Source organism: Peromyscus eremicus, chromosome 2 (genome assembly GCF_949786415.1).
Source record: "Peromyscus eremicus chromosome 2, PerEre_H2_v1, whole genome shotgun sequence".
Classification (NCBI taxonomy): domain Eukaryota; kingdom Metazoa; phylum Chordata; class Mammalia; order Rodentia; family Cricetidae; genus Peromyscus; species Peromyscus eremicus.
Window position 1 is genome coordinate 156,425,437 of NC_081417.1, and position 13,272 is coordinate 156,438,708.

The following is a 13,272-nucleotide window of genomic DNA, read 5'->3' on the forward strand; positions in this document are numbered from 1 at the left end:
TTCCCAGAGGGAACAGCCTGACATCACAGCCGAGGACCCTCTTCTGCTGTAGACATCTGTGGTGCCATCATGGCCCCTCAGGAAACAAACACCAACTCCAAGAAGAGCATCTGCTGTGTTACATGCCAGCCTATACCAGTGATCATTTCCTTCCTCCACTGTGGATGGTGGGTCCAAAGGTTTGATACTCCCTCAACAAACACTGGGCACCAAGCCATGCCAGATGCACACTAGACAAGGACACAGTGGTATCTGCCTTGCACCCCAGCTCTCCCTTCAATATCTACTAGTGACCAGGTGAGCTGGTATGTAGACCACCCTGGATTCCTTTCTCCCCATCAGGGATCTGTCCCAGCTCAAGCTGTGTCCAGCTTTATAGAACCCAAGGGCCACAACGTCTATTTCCAGGAAGGTCAGTGGCTGTCACAATGCCAGGTTTTCAGAGATGCCCAACTGTGGATGGGCCCCATAAAGTCAGAGGCATCTCCTGAGCCCCACCTCCCACTAGGAGGCCCCAGCCCCCCACTGAGCCCAGAGTGCCTCATCTCTGTACTGGACACCCCCATCCACTTCCGTGTCTGTCCAGGTCCGGTACCACCCTCTGTGGCAGGCTGCGTGTGAACACTTAGTTATTTCAATTTTAAGAACATGATGGAGGCAGCGAGGCTGAAAATACTTGTGTTAATAGCAGCGGTCTGCAGTTTCGGCTCACTTTAATAGGGACCATCTGCTGTGAGCAGGCGGCTGGCGCAGCCAGCTCCTCCCCATGCGTGCGTGCGTGCGTGCGTGCAGCACCTCACCACACACGAGTCATCCATTCTCAGTCAGGTGAGGAAGAGGAGGTTTGGGATCCGTGGGGGTGGCTGAGCCAGAACTCCAGGGAGGGACTTTGAGGCTCCCTGGAGGCTGGGGCTGGGGCTAGGACATGCATGACCCCAGGAAGTGCCTCTGTCTGTGCTGGCCTGGACACAGGCCCGGCGAGGATCACAGGGTCATCAAGCACTGGCTGCATAAAGCTGAGGGGGTGTGGTTCAGGGGTTGTGCGCCCCCTGGATCCACTGTGCTCTTCCTGCAAAGGCCCAGGGAGGCTCCTAGGCAACTCTGGCTCTGCCCTGATCCAGCCACAGGGCAGTCCCTGCCTCCTGGTGCCTCAGTTTCCACATCTGTAGAGTGGGAGTCCTGAAATGCCCACCCAAGCAGGCCATGACACTGAAGCAGTGTGAGAGGAGACCCTGGTAGGAAGCCACCTGCTTGGTGGTGACTAGGTATGGAAGGAGGACCAGTATCCTCCACTGCTAGGCAGACCTCAATGTGGGGGCTATAGCCCAGACAGTATGGGGTTGTCTGACTTCACACTCAGTCTGAGCTGTGATGAAGGTGGTGGACCCACACAGCTCTGGGTCCCAGTTCCACTAGTTGGGACTGGGCCAGAAAACAAAGAGCCTCTGAGTCTCTGATCCCCTCTCCCTCGGCTGCGGGGTGAGATGCATGAGTCAGGATGCGAACACAGGGCTATAGCATAGCCCCACTGGGCAGGGGGATCTTGTAGCCACTGCGCAGGAGCACGAGACAGGCACCCAGCCCTAAGGCTCCTGCCAGCAGCACGGCACCCAGGGCCTTGAGGAAGGAAGTCCTGGTCCGGGTGAAGGAGCCGGGGGCCATGATACCCAGCAGGGCGGTGCTGACGGTGAGTGTGTAGAGGATGGACACGCCTGTGTTGAGTGCCACAATCTTCCCGAACTTGGCAAACGGGGCGATAATGCAGAAAAAGAGCGGGACCGTAGCGATGACAGTGGTGAGGGCGCTGGACACGATAGCCACGCCAACATGCCGAACAGCCTCCAGTGTCCTCCACTGGCGCTGAGAGCTGGCATCCTGAAGTAGTGGAGAGAGAGTGAGCTGGGGCTGAGCACCCGCTGCGGGCAACACACCTGCGGCTTGACTTCGGAACAGCGGAGCATACACTGCTGCCCCAGGCTGGCTCTGCCTGAGACTGGCTCCCACCCCGTAAGTAGGACAGTGATGGAGGGTCACAGGCACAAGCATGCTGATAGGATTTAGGATGGGAGGCTATGCACGGTGGGTCCTTAAAAATGTGAGTTCTGACTGGAGTAATTCCGTTCTTCTAACAATAAAGTGACTGAAAGGGTAGCTGACTTAATTTTGTCAGTGTCTTCCCATCAAACCCAGGACAGTTAGCTTTAGTTGTCTACTTGACACAACCTAGAATCACCTGGGAGAAGAGTCTCAATGAGGGATCGTCTACATCGGGTTGGGTTGCTGGGGATGGTTAAAAGATGTGGGAAGACACAGCCCACCGTGGGTGGCACCATTCCCCAGGCAGGGGGTCAGGGGAGGGTGTCCTGAACTGTGTAATAGTGGATAAGTCAAGGTGAGCACAAGCATTCAAGAGAGCATGTGAGCAAGAGAGCACACATCCAATTTCTCTCTGCTCTAGACTGAAGAAGTATGTAACTAGATGTCTGAAGTTTTTGCCCTGACCTGTCTACATTGTTGGGCCATAAAGTAGAATTTTAAGCCAAACAAACCTTTCTTCCTCTATGTTGATTTTTGTTGGGGGTATTTTATGACAGCAACAGACGTTTAACTAGAACAACCCCACCCCCAGCCCCTTCCTTAGGTCCACAGCAAGCTTTGGCTGTTACTACATCATCAGGGGGCTGCAGGGGGGAGGGCTGTGCTCTCATGGCTGGAAAGACACTCCATGCACTCAGGGCTGTGGATTGAGACACTGCAGTCTTGGGAACAGCTCCTAGGACACAGCTTGCCTAGGGGTGGAGTATGGGATGTCCATCTGTCCTTCCCTCCCACTGCCCCAAGGTGGGAGCTGAGTCAGGGGTCAGGCATATACAGGACCACTCACCTCGGCCTGGTGGGGGGGTAGGTTCTCCCCAGCTAGCAGGTAGCCTTCTACTAGGTGGACACAGTAATCCACAGAGGAGCCAACCAGGATGGAGAGGGAGATGGCCTCCACGGCACCCATCTCCCAGCCACTCCAGTACATGATGGTCACCACGAGGCAGACGATGCCTGTAAGAGGGGCAGCAAAGGCACACTTAGACCTTCTCCTATCTACAGGGTCCCTGGGGAAACAGGGACATCTGGAGTCAAGAGGGATGATGGTCAATGCCAGAGAGAAGGGAAGGAGTCGGGAAGGGGGTAGGTACAGCAGTGTGTCACTCACCTAAACAATGCCACAGAGAGACACCTGGCTCCACTCAGGGAACACAGACATGTAGTTTCTATGTGTCACTGTCACTGAATGCCAAGCTGGGGGTCTTTGGGTATGGGTGAGAATGGCACAAGGGCTTTGCTAGGACTGGGTGGCCAGAGGCTCGGAGAAACTCGCTGCCTTGAGGTCCAGAAGACCCCTCCCTGGTCCCACTCTCTTCAGCCTGCCCCGCTGTCGCACCAAGCACTTGCCCGAACCTGGCCTGTTGTCTCCCATCATGCACCCTGGCCGAGCTCATCCCCAGCGCATGTCACCCTTGGCACACATACCCAGGATACTAAGGAGCACGGGCAGCAGGAGGAGGACGTGGGTGGTGAACACAGCCACCGCAGCCACACAGATGAGCAGCGAGAGGACCAGGCCGTACAGGGCACTCTGCACCCCTGCAAGGTAGGAGAGAAGGGGACTCAGCGGCTGCAGGGCGAAGAGACTGCAGCTCCCCTTGACCCCAGGACAGAGGGTACCAGTGTGTATAGCTAGCTTCGCTACCCTGAGCCTCTCTCTGGGAGAAGCAAGGTCTGCCCACAGGTCAACTTTATTTGGAGTTCAAGGAGTTAAACAGGCCCCCAGAGACAGGTGGCCCCTAGGAAGGGCCATGACCTACTTTTAAAATTGTTATTGTATGTGTGTGCACACACCCACGTGACCCAGCACACATGTCCAGATCAGAGGACTTAGTGGAGTCAGTTCTCTCCTTCCGCTGTGGGATTCGGGGATTGACTCAGATCATCAGGACTGCATAGCAAGTGCTTTTATCCACGGAGGCATCTCACCGGCTTTAATGTTAGTTTCCAGGTGGTCAAATTCAAGATCACACATGGACAGATGCCACCAGCAGGAGAGGACCCACACTCTGGCCTCTCATCAGTAGCCTGGCAGCCACACCACACTTTCCCTGGGTTCTGAGCCAGGACTCAGGATAACAGAAGAGTGGCACAGACCGCACCATGCCCTCGATGTGGGTAGCTGCCCCTGTGTGGCTGCCCACCACCCAGCCTGGGGCAGGGCTAGACTCACACCCACCTATGATCTCCATGAAGATCTGCTTCCAGTGCTCACAGGTCTGGAAGCCTCGGCGCAGGGCTGAGCCCTCGGGGAAGGTCTGCAGCTGCTGCCGGAGGAAGCTCTCCCATCGCAGGTAGTCCGAGTAGGTCTGGAAGGAGGACTTGCCCTTGTATGTGGTCTGCAGGGGACAGGGGCCGGTGAGACTAGTGACAGAGACTAGAGATTCTGCTTGCATTTCCTAGGGACAGCTACTCTGTGGCCACCGGTGGAGCGGGTCCTGTGAGGATGTGGGTGCTAAGCCATCCCCCACGCACTGCCACGAGCTCTGGACCAACATAACACTCTCTGAGAACCCTCCACACTCCCGTGTGCCACCCTCTGCCTCTCCAGGAAGCCCCTTCACATGACCCTAAGACTGCCTGGGGTCCATCCCCTCTGAGAAGTTTTCTTTTTGTTCATGGCATGCTTCCTCTGGGCTCTCAAGCACTGGCCCCTCTCCCCAGGACTTCCTCATGGCTCTCAGCACATCTGGGCAGATGCTTGTCTCTTGGCTGGGGATGCAAACTCACAAGGCCTTGGGAAGTCTGCTAGCTCACAGTGCACAGTCCTAAAAGGGATCTAGGACCTTCTTCTGTGTCCCCTCACTGACCCAGTTCTATTCTTACTATGATTTAGTCTTAGCATGTCTATGCACAGATGTGGTGCGTGTGCGTGTGTGCGTGAGTATGCACAGATGTGGTGCATGTGCGTGTGTGCGTGAGTGCGTGTGCATGTGTGTGTGCATGCATACATGTGAGTGAGTGCTGCTGAGGGTCAGCTTGGAAGAGGATGCCCTGGTGGGTGACTGAGATGATCAAGGACATTGCCAGTTTCAAGGTGACTGTGGCATCAGCCTGAAAAAAAGGGAGGCAGGTCAACGACATGCTACAATGTGGATGGATCTTGAAGGACATGTTGCCCACTGAAGGACAAATCTGTGGTTCCATTTATATGATATATTTAGTGTAGTTTAACACAGACAGAAAGTAGAGTGGGGTTGCCAAGGGCTGGGAGGAAGGAACTTTTTGATTAACAGGGGCAAAGTTGTGCAGACGGCTGGTATCAATGGCAGTACAACAGTGACAATGTATTTTCCTTTCTTTTTGAGACAGGGTCTCACCACAAGGCCCTAGCTGGCTAGGAATTCACTATATAGACCATGCTGGCCCCAAAATCACAGAAATCAACTTGCCTCTGCCTTCCAAGTGCTGGGATTAAAGATGTGTGATACCATGGCCAGTGGCCAATGTCACAAAAAATTTTATGGTTAAAATGGTGGGATGGCCAGTCTTCATGGTCAACTTGACTAGAATTAGAATCACTGAGGATCTGATGAAATACACCTCTGGATATGTATGTTGAAGGTATTTCCAGGGAGTTAGAGTAATTGAAAGGAAAAGACCCACTCTGGATGTCAGTGGCACTGTCCCATGGGCTGGGGACATACATTGAATAAAATATTAAGAAAATGCTTTGAGAATATCAACATTCTTTCTCTGCTTCCTGGCACACCATGACAAAAATACTCTGTTCCTCAACACTATCTCAGCCATGATGGACTAAACTCTTCCTCCCTACTCCCAGTCAGGAATTTAGGTCATAATAATAGAATACTAAAAATATAGAAATTGGTACCAGGAGTGGGGTTGTTACTGTAACTAAGGCTGACCATGTAGCTCTTATGCCCCTAGAGGTTTGTAGGAGGGATTTGGAAGAGTTTGGCTCTGTGGGGCTAGAAAAACTCTAGAATGCTCTAACCTGAGGTTACTGGGCCATTTTGGTGGGAGTTTGGAAGACCAGAATGCAGACAGGAATTTGGAGAGTAATGACTATGTGCTTGAAGTTTCAGATGGGAGCAAGGACTCTATTGGGAATTAGAATGGAGTCCATTCTGTTATAATCTGGCAAAAACACTGTCTACATATTATCTTGTCCCTATTGTGAATAATTTTAATTGTCAATTTGAAATATCTACAATGACCTGAGAAGAAACTCCCAGTGAGGAGCTGTCTAGGTCAAGTGAACCTGAGGGCATGTCTGTTTGTGGTGGTGGTATCTTGATTACATTAATCTATGTGGCAGAAAGGATGAAACGGTGTAGTCAGATGGGGTAGTGCTTGTCACTGACAAACGCCAGCTGTGTACCTCAGGCCAAAGCCTGGGTATCTTTCTCTGGTCTGAGGGACAGGAGTGGAGAGGAGTACGTTCAAGACAACCACACTGCTCAGTGCCCCCAGGCTCACCGACTCGAAGGCCATGGAGATCCACTGCACACGGCCCTCCTTGACACCCACCGCCCCATGGGACAGCTGCCCTGGCAACAGGTTGGGCTCAGGCAGCTCCTTGCACTCTGGGTGCAACATCTGCAGGAAGGAGGAGATGCTGTACCCTGTAGGAAGAAGCAAGAGGAGGCTGTGGCAGGAAGAGGGGCCAATCCCACACAGTACACCTGGGGGCACACTCACCTGCCTCTCAAGCTTCCAATGTGCTTGCAAACATCGGGCAGTGTCACTGAGAGACCTACAGACCACACCTGCCACCTCAGTGGCAAGTAATATTTTGGATCACCTCAGTCTTTGGACGAGCTACTCGCCTAGCTCTCAATTTTGGAAATGCTCCCCCTTGAGGTATACCTAAACATTACACCAGCACACCCTTGGGCGTTCCCATTCCCTTGAAAGCCTGTGCATATCCGGGAAGTGTTTGAACAGAACTGTGAGCGCTGTACAGGCACACTCCAGCACAGACATCCAAATACTAGGCACGCATTATTGAGCTGCATCATGTGAACCATGACCTCACAGCTTCCCCAGCCATGACCACACATACCTGAGGGCAAGCACTGGGCCCCGCCTGGCTTCACCAGCTCCGAGTTGCCCGCGATGGCCTTGCAGAGGCGACACAGGTGTCCGATTTCTTTGAAGAGGTCAAAGCTGCTGTCATAGACGACGCTGCCCTTTCCCAAGGAGACACACCGGCCCGGGCACTCAGTGAGTTGCGGACTCAGTCTCGGGCTCCCTTTCCCACCTTGGACTCAGACCCCTCAGCAGTTCCCTTTTACTGTTACCACCATGCCACACCCTCATGTGGACACCCACAGTTCCCTTTGCTCTGCCACTTTGGCGCCTCTGCTCTGGTAATGGCTCCCACTGCACTGCTCTGCTCTCACCTCTGTTCTCTCTCAGCTGGACAGAGAATGCTTTTTTCCCTTGCTTCCGGCCAGCTCTAGCCCGCAGGCCTGCCTGTCCCCTGCCCAGGCTCCCACTCCTACCCTGAATGCGGACAGTATCCATCTGGACTGGAAAGACAGAGCTCATCTTCTTCCTTTTGTTACTGGAAAGGCTGTGCCTGCCATGCCTATGCCCAACCCAACTATGACCTCTAGTGACATTTTAAGACCTGCCAGGCCTTTCAATCACACACGGTCAGTGATGTCACACAGACCCCATCCCAGAGAAGGACAGGTTTCACACATGACTCCTCTCATCTCTATTCTATCCCCTAATGGAGACAGCCAGCCAGTGTGGGTCCCCAAATGCACCCACGTTTCCTGAGTAATTCTCTATCAGTTCTGCTCAGCTCTCCAGGGGAACGATGCCCCCTCAGGGGCCTGTGGAGGTCCCGTGTGGGCTGGAAGAGCTTTGTAGGTGTCATGATTGTATGTGAAGGGCTAGGCTGGCAAACCACGCACAGGTGCCAGTTTCCAAGGTTGCTGCTGCAGCTGGGCCCTTCTACACCTGCCCAAAGTGACCGTACCGGGTCCCCGATAACGTGGTTGTCCATCTGCTGCGTGCGGTTGATGCCAATGATACCAAAGACCACAAAGACCATGGCCCCGGTGTCCACTAGTGGCCGCACTGCTGGCTTCCCACAGCCTGTGTTCACACAAGGGTTGAAGCCAAAGGTGGCAGAGATGTGGGCCTTGGGCACTGCAGGAGAGAGTCAAAGCCAACACTGAGGGTAGGGCCCGGGCTTCTGAGGCCCTCCTCGGTCCCCCCCAGGGGTGTGCCCCAACAAGTACCTTTGTCACTAGGCACATAGAAGAAGCCTTTGGTGGGCCCATCAGGGCTGGAGCTGAGCAAGCACCCAGGTGGTGCCACACACAGGCGCCCGTGGAAGGGGGGCTTGTGAGACTGGGCAAAGTACAGCTTCCTGTGGAGGCAGGGAGGCCAGGCTGAGTCGGGAAGGCCAAGAAAACTCAAAGGATGTGAGGTGAGATGGCCTGGCTGGCCTAGGCAGTCCAGGAAAGGTCGGGGAGGTGAGGCAAGGTGACCGTTTCAGGGGCCAGGGAGGACAGGGACCAAGCTGGGCTCTCCCAGCACAGGGGAAGAGGATGCCCAGGGTTGGGGATATGGTGGCTTGCTTTAGCCCTGCCTCTGCCAAGACCAACCTGGCCCTGATCAAAGCTCTTCCCCCTGGCTCTTAGTCTCCTACATTGGCACAGAGGTGAAGGAGCACAAGTGTCCAGTTTTAAAACTGTCCTCCAGATTCAGGAAGGATTTAGGGCCAGCCTGAGTGTCCCACCTCTGTCGACTATTGACCCATCGAAACCACAGGAGTCAAGGAGCCTTGACTTTGCAACCGGCTTCTCGTTTCTTCTAGAAAGTTCATCCAGGGAGCTGCCAGGCTTCAGTCCACAGCTGTGCATATAAAGCAAGCCCAGCCCTGGGCTCAGGAGTGCACAGTCCACCCTGAGACAAGGGATGTTTGGGTGGAAAGGACCCAGCTAGAGCCACCCCAATACCTGCTGCCTCCTGAATTCACCTCTCTACTCCAAGAGGAGTCAACCTGGGGGATGGGGGAGCTGAATGTCCTGAAGCCAGTTCTTTGTCAGTCCGCAGTCCCCAGGTAGCACACTCAGTGTACGCCGGGAATTGAGATGCCCTCCTGGAACGGGGCTGGGCTGTTCCTGAGTGTGAATCCTAGTCTGCCAGGGTCCTGCTGCCACTTGGCAGCTGCCTGTCTCCCAGAGAGATGCTCCCTACCCATCCTGCCCCTAGCATGATGACTCACAGCCCACATACGGTATCTGTAAAATTAATGGCTGGATACTTATGCCAAGACAGCCTTACCTGATAAATAAGGCTGTGTTCATAACACGAGAGTATAAAGCTCAGGACAAGACTGCCCTGGGGGGTTGGGACCCCATAAGGTGGAGAATGCAGCTCTTATTCAGTAAGAATTAGGCACCTGCTGCATGCCAGAGGGTGGAGACTGAGTGTAAAGTAGAAAGTACAACAGATACAATCTATGCCATTCCCCAGCAGTGTAGAAGAGGGCGCAGGAAAGCAGCTGCTTATCACAAGTGGGTGAGAGCCTTGGATAGGAAGTGTGTCACACACTCATCCAGCCAGCAGGGACATACTGAGTGCCTATCACATGCCAGACACCACACAAAGTGCGGGATACAGCCGGAACAATCTCTCAGAGTGCCCTGCAGCACACATTCCTGGGGCTGGACAGGTCACATGCCAGACCAGTGTGACTGTAGATGGCGGCTGGGCCAGAAACAGCAGCAGGTGCTGCATGGAGAGTCTGGGTGGGGTGATGTTGGATGGGGCGGGGGCTCTGTACAGGGACAGCCTCCCCCAGGGGGTGGCATTAGGCTAGAAACTTGAATCTGGGTACAGGGGATGGCGAATGTCAAGATCCTGAGGTGGATCCAAGAGATGGCCATGGTGACCCTGCAGAGCTGACAGGAAAAGTGGCAGACTGGGCTGGGGGGACTATGGGCCAGAAGAAGGCTAACATCCCCACGCCTAGAAAGCATGAGAGGAGAGGCGAAACAGTGGTCTGGGCGGTGTACACAGGCCCGTCTGCACGACCCGGGCGGTGTACACAGGCCCGTCTGCACGACCCGGGCGGTGTACACAGGCCCGTCTGCATGGCTCTTACCGGGTGTGCTGCTGCTCCTTGGGGGCCACGTAAAAGCTGAAGTCAAACTTCCAGCCCCGCTTGGCATCACAGGCCAAGGCCGTCACCATCCACTTGCGGGAGGGGCTCGCCGCCTGGAGCAGCCCTACTGTAGACATACAAGCGGTCAGCTTCTTGGTGAAGTCACCAAAAGGCGCTCTATACACCTAAGCAGTGGGTTGACAGAGACAAGACACGTGACTCGGGGAGGCTGCCTCGGCCTGCCCGGCCTCAAGGTCTGTCCCCTCCCTCCTTGGGCTACCTCCCACCCTGTGCTGGTTCCTGGAGCTCAGAGGCCTAGGTTTGACCTTGTAAGTTGGGCAACTCCTCCTCTCTCCCTTTGCCCCCCTTCTCTCTGAACCTCATTTCTCTCCACCAAGAACTCACTGGGCTAGCCTTCATGGTTGACTTGACACAATCAAAAGTCATTGGGGAAGAGACTCTCAATGGAGGACTTTCTACACTGGGTTGGCCTGTGAGAGACTTCTCAGTTAATGGACGTGGGAAGACCCAGTCCACTGTGGGCGACACCATCCCCTAGATAGGGAGTCCTGAACTGTCTATGAATGGAGAGACAGAGCCGAGTACAAGCAAGCGAGCGAGCATGCATTTATTTCCCTGTTCTTGACTGTAGATCTGGTGTGACTAGCTGAAGTTCTTGCCTTGATTTCCCCACAATGACAGACTGTAACCTAGAACTGTAAGCTGAAATAAACCCCTCTCTCCCCTAAGTTGCTTTGCATCAGGGTATTTTATCACAGCAAGAGAAATGAAACTGGGAGAGTAGGTGTCTTCTTGGGACAGGCTCTGTGCCTGGATCTACGGACTGAGCCTGGGCAGCATGGGCAAGGCCCTGCCCTTGTGGAGTTGGCAGTGGGGATGGTATCAGATTCCGGTTGGGCCAGATTCAGTCGGACAGGACCATCAGGTGAGAGAAGTGGCCGGGGAGAAGGGAGGTCAGGCAGGGCTGGGGAGGGTGGGGTGGCATTTGTGGTGGGGAGGACAATCTGACCAGGTTGGTTCCTCTGTGCCAGACGTCTGGACAGTGGGAAAGGTTAAAGGACCATGAATGGTCCTGTTAAGGGGATACTGAATCTGGGCTGGTCCTGGGAGGCTGTCTTCTGGACAAACTCTTCGTTATAGGATGAACTATGGGCTGCCAGTGTGGACAGTTACTGCATTTCGGCGCTCAGGTGATTACCAGCTCTTGTTTCCTGTACATCCAACAATGTCTTTTATATCCCCATTTCATAGATGAGGAAACAGAGGCTCAGAGAGACTGAGTCACCTGCCCAACAACATGCCAGTTACACATGCCAGAGCTAGGACTCAAACCCAGGTCTGCCTGGTTGTAGGCCCCATAACACATCTGACTGCTATGGCCTGGTCCTCATGTGCCTGGAGCAGCTGAATCCTCAGGGGCCCTGCTCCCTGCCTACATGGCCAGTATTCACCAGTACGGCACCAACGGCCCCTCCTCAGTGCCTATTTCATGACAGCCGAGGCTCACCTGGAAGGATGGCACCTCTCCATCTCCAGGGGACACAGCTTGCCAGGGGGCTGGCAGGCTGGCGTTGAGGGAAAGCCTGTAGACAGCCGGACGGCCTTTGCTCTTCACTTTGGAGATGTACACAGTGCTCATGGACTCTGAGAATAAGCAAGGGATGGAAGAGGAGGGGACAGTGACCTTAACAGCTTCAGGATGTGACAGAAGCCCACCTTAGCTCTGTTGACTGAGGAGCTGAGCAGTGATCTTGGGTTCATCCTCAAGCGTTGACAAGGGACTATGGCAATGATGGCAGGAGGCGATGGTCATGGGATGGGGTGGTGACGGCGATGGTGAGAAGTAACGATCATGGGACGGGGTGGTGGTGGTGGTAGGTGAAAGTCATGGAATGGGATGGTGGTGGTGACGGTCATGGGACAGGGTGGTGATGGCGATGGTGGCAGTGGTGATGGGGTAGTGCCAGTGATGGTGGCAGGTGGTAGCAGTCACAGAGAGAGTCACACCAATGATGGTGGGAGACACACAATGAAGTAGGGAGTGTTGCCATCTGTGGGACCCAGTGTGAAGATGGGGAGGGTCTGTAATGACAATGATGTGACGACACCATGGTGACAGGGACAAACATAACTGTCCACTAGAGTTACTTCCCCTTGTCCCAGCACTCCTTCTGGGGACCCAAGGAGAGACTGTCAAGGCTCAGGACACCCTAGACTGACTCTCAGGATGACTCTGGTGACCAGGGCAGGCTCATGGAGGATGCGGTTGGCAGAAGGAGCCTTGAGTTCTCCTTGAGCTCTGAGGTCTGCTGAGATGGTGCATGAGGACTCTGAATTTTCCATATGCTGTCCCTTAAATGACCCAAGGACACACGTTCTTGTTCCCCCAGGAACATCAGGTCTAGATGTGATCTGCTCTCCATGTGGAGTCAGACAGGGGAGTGCCAGGGTGCATCTGCAGACCCCAACCCACTCACCCTGCGCAGTGGCCTCAGGCCAGCTGGCCCAGGAGAGCATCAGGGTGCATCTACAGACCCCACCCCACTCACCCTGTGCAGTGGCCTCAGGCCGGCTGGCCCAGGAGAGCATCAGGGTGCATCTATGGACCCCACCCCACTCACCCTGCGCAGTGGCCTCAGGCCAGCTGGCCCAGGAGAGCATCAGGGTGCATCTACAGACCCCACCCCACTCACCCTGTGCAGTGGCCTCAGGCCGGCTGGACCAGGAAGCCCCAGAACCTCGCTTCTTCTTCTCCAGGGATGTCCTGACATTGTTCTGCAGGCTGTGGGGCTTCTCCTGGAACAGACCTGCCCCGCCCCACACATACACACTGAGTCAGGGACATGGGAGTCTCTCTGGCCATGCCTGGTGGGCAAGGAGGACAGACCAGGATCTGCGAAGGGCCCAGAGGCTGGAGGGAGTGGATATCAGTGGTTTGAGGGAGACTCAACAGAACCAAGGAAAACATCAAATGTTTATTATGTCCCTATCTGGAGGAAGACCCGCTGGTGATGTCCCCACATGCCCACTCTGTGCCTCGATCTCCCAGTTATCAGGTA

At 54.7% G+C, this 13,272-nt stretch overlaps 1 protein-coding gene across 1 annotated transcript in view; it reads right to left on the reverse strand.

The window, feature by feature from the left end:
• Nucleotides 1-1,011: 1,011 nt before the first annotated feature.
• Nucleotides 1,012-13,272, reverse strand: part of Disp3 (dispatched RND transporter family member 3) — a 30,544-nt gene continuing 18,283 nt past the window's right edge. The window contains exons 10-20 of the mRNA XM_059256279.1: nt 12,907-13,020; nt 11,721-11,857; nt 10,193-10,377; nt 8,319-8,449; nt 8,054-8,226; nt 7,127-7,253; nt 6,541-6,686; nt 4,277-4,436; nt 3,523-3,636; nt 2,885-3,051; nt 1,012-1,875 (exon numbers count right to left, since the gene is read on the reverse strand). Coding sequence (XP_059112262.1) covers nt 1,513-1,875; nt 2,885-3,051; nt 3,523-3,636; nt 4,277-4,436; nt 6,541-6,686; nt 7,127-7,253; nt 8,054-8,226; nt 8,319-8,449; nt 10,193-10,377; nt 11,721-11,857; nt 12,907-13,020 — 1,817 coding nt within the window. The 3' untranslated portion in view covers nt 1,012-1,512. The remainder of the gene's footprint in view (nt 1,876-2,884; nt 3,052-3,522; nt 3,637-4,276; nt 4,437-6,540; nt 6,687-7,126; nt 7,254-8,053; nt 8,227-8,318; nt 8,450-10,192; nt 10,378-11,720; nt 11,858-12,906; nt 13,021-13,272) is intronic.